Source organism: Papilio polytes, unplaced genomic scaffold (assembly GCF_000836215.1).
Source record: "Papilio polytes unplaced genomic scaffold, Ppol_1.0 DF823823.1, whole genome shotgun sequence".
In the NCBI taxonomy this organism is placed as follows: domain Eukaryota; kingdom Metazoa; phylum Arthropoda; class Insecta; order Lepidoptera; family Papilionidae; genus Papilio; species Papilio polytes.
The window spans coordinates 736,503-739,682 of NW_013525381.1; the positions used below are offsets into that span (position 1 = coordinate 736,503).

General features: G+C 29.1%; 1 protein-coding gene across 1 annotated transcript in view; it reads right to left on the reverse strand.

Annotated features, from left to right (window-relative positions):
* Positions 1 to 3,111: 3,111 nt before the first annotated feature.
* The window catches only part of LOC106103327 (phosphatidylinositol 4-phosphate 3-kinase C2 domain-containing subunit beta-like), a 1,708-nt gene continuing 1,639 nt past the window's right edge, over positions 3,112 to 3,180 (reverse strand). The window contains exon 5 of the mRNA XM_013283065.1: positions 3,112 to 3,175. Coding sequence (XP_013138519.1) covers positions 3,112 to 3,175 — 64 coding nt within the window. The remainder of the gene's footprint in view (positions 3,176 to 3,180) is intronic.

Sequence of the window (3,180 nt, forward strand, 5' to 3'; positions counted from 1 at the left end):
TAGCTTGATAATGGTGAATGAATTTTTGAAATCGGCCCAGTAGTTTTTGAGTTATTTCATTACAATCAAACAAATAAAGTTTTCCTCTTTATAATATTAGTATGACGAATATTGAAACAGTTACAAGGTTACGTTTTACTCCAAATTCCATTAAAAATTGACATCTTGTCAGATTACAGGCACTTACGTATTTTCGTTTCAGTGTTCTGCCTTAAGTGTAATAAAAAGATAATTTACATCGCAGCGTTTTATTCAGAAATTCATAATATTCAATATACAAAATCGTTTATATGTTTTACATAATATAAATATATTTAGTACAAAAACTATCTAGATATATACATAGGGCGTTTAGTTAACGATTTTCAGTCGATTAATATCCATGGAGCGTCCACTAAAGCGATCTAAGAGTTCGGTGGCCTATAATAAAGAAGTAACGGTCCGAGCCGAGGCCCCTGAGGGAGCCCTCGAGCTTAGTTACCTATAAACGAGGTGTAGGCTGAGGTGAATCTGTAAATGCCTCTTCAAGGCAAACTGTGGCAATTCAGTCACAAAAAAGGAGACCATCGCCCATAGACAATTTGAGCTTTTACTTTAGGGTAATATAGACGAACATTTTTGTAGATTAAAAATCGAGGCACTGATCGTTAACTTAAAGATACTTTTATAACGTAACAATATCAAAATTATTTAATAAAATAATATATAAATCGATTATTTTTCTGCGCACGTTATAAACAGATCTCAGATCTAAAAATTATTATTTTATTTCATTAAAATATATGTAAATAAACAATTTAACAAACTCTAAAAACAAATACTAAATTTCGTATATAAGAGGCAATCAGATAAAAATCTTTAGAGCCTGTCCCACCACTGGCTGAGACTCAGATAGCTTAAAATTGACGTCACTGTCAGATTAAGGATCAAAATCTGATATTTCCATCACATATTTACCACATTGTATTGTTCTGACAATTTACAATTTGATGGGACAGGCCGTTAATATACAAAATAAGAATTTTATAACTAAATCCATTTACAAAAATGCGTTAAAACTTAGTACTGATAATATGTATATATCAAAATCATACATTTTTAAATCAGCATTATATAATACCATTTTAATATTTTATGATGAAATATATAATACTATTTGATACTGAAATAAAGATGATATAAATGCTATGCTGATTTCTCATAAATTCATTTTATTAAAATTTATTATGATCTCTTATGACATTAGTAAACATAAATCTATTTTAGCGATTTAAACATAGAGGCAATACAGAACCTCGATAAGTTAAAGTCCAAGGGAAACACAAGATACTTTAAGTTATAGAGGTTTTAACTTATCAAGGGTCTATGTTATAGAGGTTTTGGGCTCTGAAGGGAAGGGAGCATATTATTTTTTGAAGTTATAGAGATTTTAATTTATCAAGGGTCTATGTAATTGAGGTTTTGGGCTCTGAAGGGAAGGGAATATATTATTTTTTGAAGTTATAGAGGTTTTAAGTTATCAAGGGTATATGTTATTGAGGTTTTGGGCTCTGAAGGGAAGGGAACATATTATTTTTTAAGTTACCGAGGTTTGAGTTATCGAGGTTCTACAACACAAAATGAATTCTATTTTAAATTATGATTATTAATAAGTAAAATTACAAATAATCATGGTTATGTATGTTTTAAACTATTTATATTTAATTTCATTTTTGTTATGTAAAATTATTAGTCTATACTCGTATATACTTCAGGCAAGTTACATAACACACAGATAAGCATAAAAATACAAAAATATACGATTAATTTCAATAATTCATTGTAATTCACACGTCTAGAATATTAGTATTCATGTTTTTACTTAGTTTTTTCATAAAGACCATTCACTAACAAACGATTAACTTTGGAATGTGACTAATAGGCCAATATAATGCCCATAAATAAAAGCGAATATATCAATAAGTGATATGTTTTTAATATTGATAGGAAATTTCTATGCGCTGCTAAACAAAAGCATACATTTGGCACTTCAAGCTTTAGGGCCTGTCCCACTGGCTGATAGACTCAGATAGCTTAAGACGTCACTGTCAGAGTACCAAAATGCGATACTTCCATCACATATTTCATACGTTGGATTGTTATCTGTCAATTTACAAGAATTGTGGAACAGGCCTTTCGTCTAATTTCAATTAAATATCATATCTAAGGCCATAACTTAAATATTGATGGTCAATTAAGGAACATTCAGAATTATTAAGAAGGATGACCTAAACCGATATACCTAGGTTTAGGTTTAATACGTCCTAGGTCTAAGGTAATGACCATTTTAACAAGAAATTATCAAATTTAATGGACCTTGACAGCTTTTATTACTTTTAAATGATAACTTTTACTATAAAAATGTCTTTCGAGTACAATGACGTCACAGTACTGTAGTGTGCAAAATAGTCAAGCATTCTACAAGGTGATGGAATATTTTTAGTATATTCTTGTGATGATATAATTTATCACAAAATTATAACCAATACTAGAAGAAATACTTTTAAAAGATATTTAATTATATTTTTATATGAATAATTAATTAATATGTATGTGTTATTTATAGTAGGCGATAGTTTTTATAATAATTGAAGTTATGAGTTTCAATATAGTAAATACTTTTGTATCCACAATGTGCGCTTTTACTATTGTTAATGTATTATAATTTATATTAAACTAACTTTACAAATATTTTCATACAAAATACACTTTCTTCACGGTTTATGTATTTTAGTTTTTATAATATACGATAAAAAATACAAAGGGCAATTAGTTCCCACAGAGTATCGTAATGTATTATTGTTTTAATTATCTTTCTTTATACATAAATGGAACATATTTGTGCTTTAGTTATTGAATTTAGCATAGTGTTTTGTCCTTTTCCCTTTAATAACTATCATATTATCAAAGACTGTTGAGTTTTAAATGTATATAAAAGAATTTCAGTTCTATTTAATTTAACGATTGGCAAATTCATCCGACATTAAAAAAAACAAGAAAATCGCGAGAAGCTTAGCTATTCATATCTAATATACAATATCTATCTAAACGTATTATGTCAAATGTGTGTACTCATCTTGTGAGGGGCACGGGAGCTACCGCAGGGCACGAGGGCGGGGCAGCTGCCACGGCGCAGCTGTT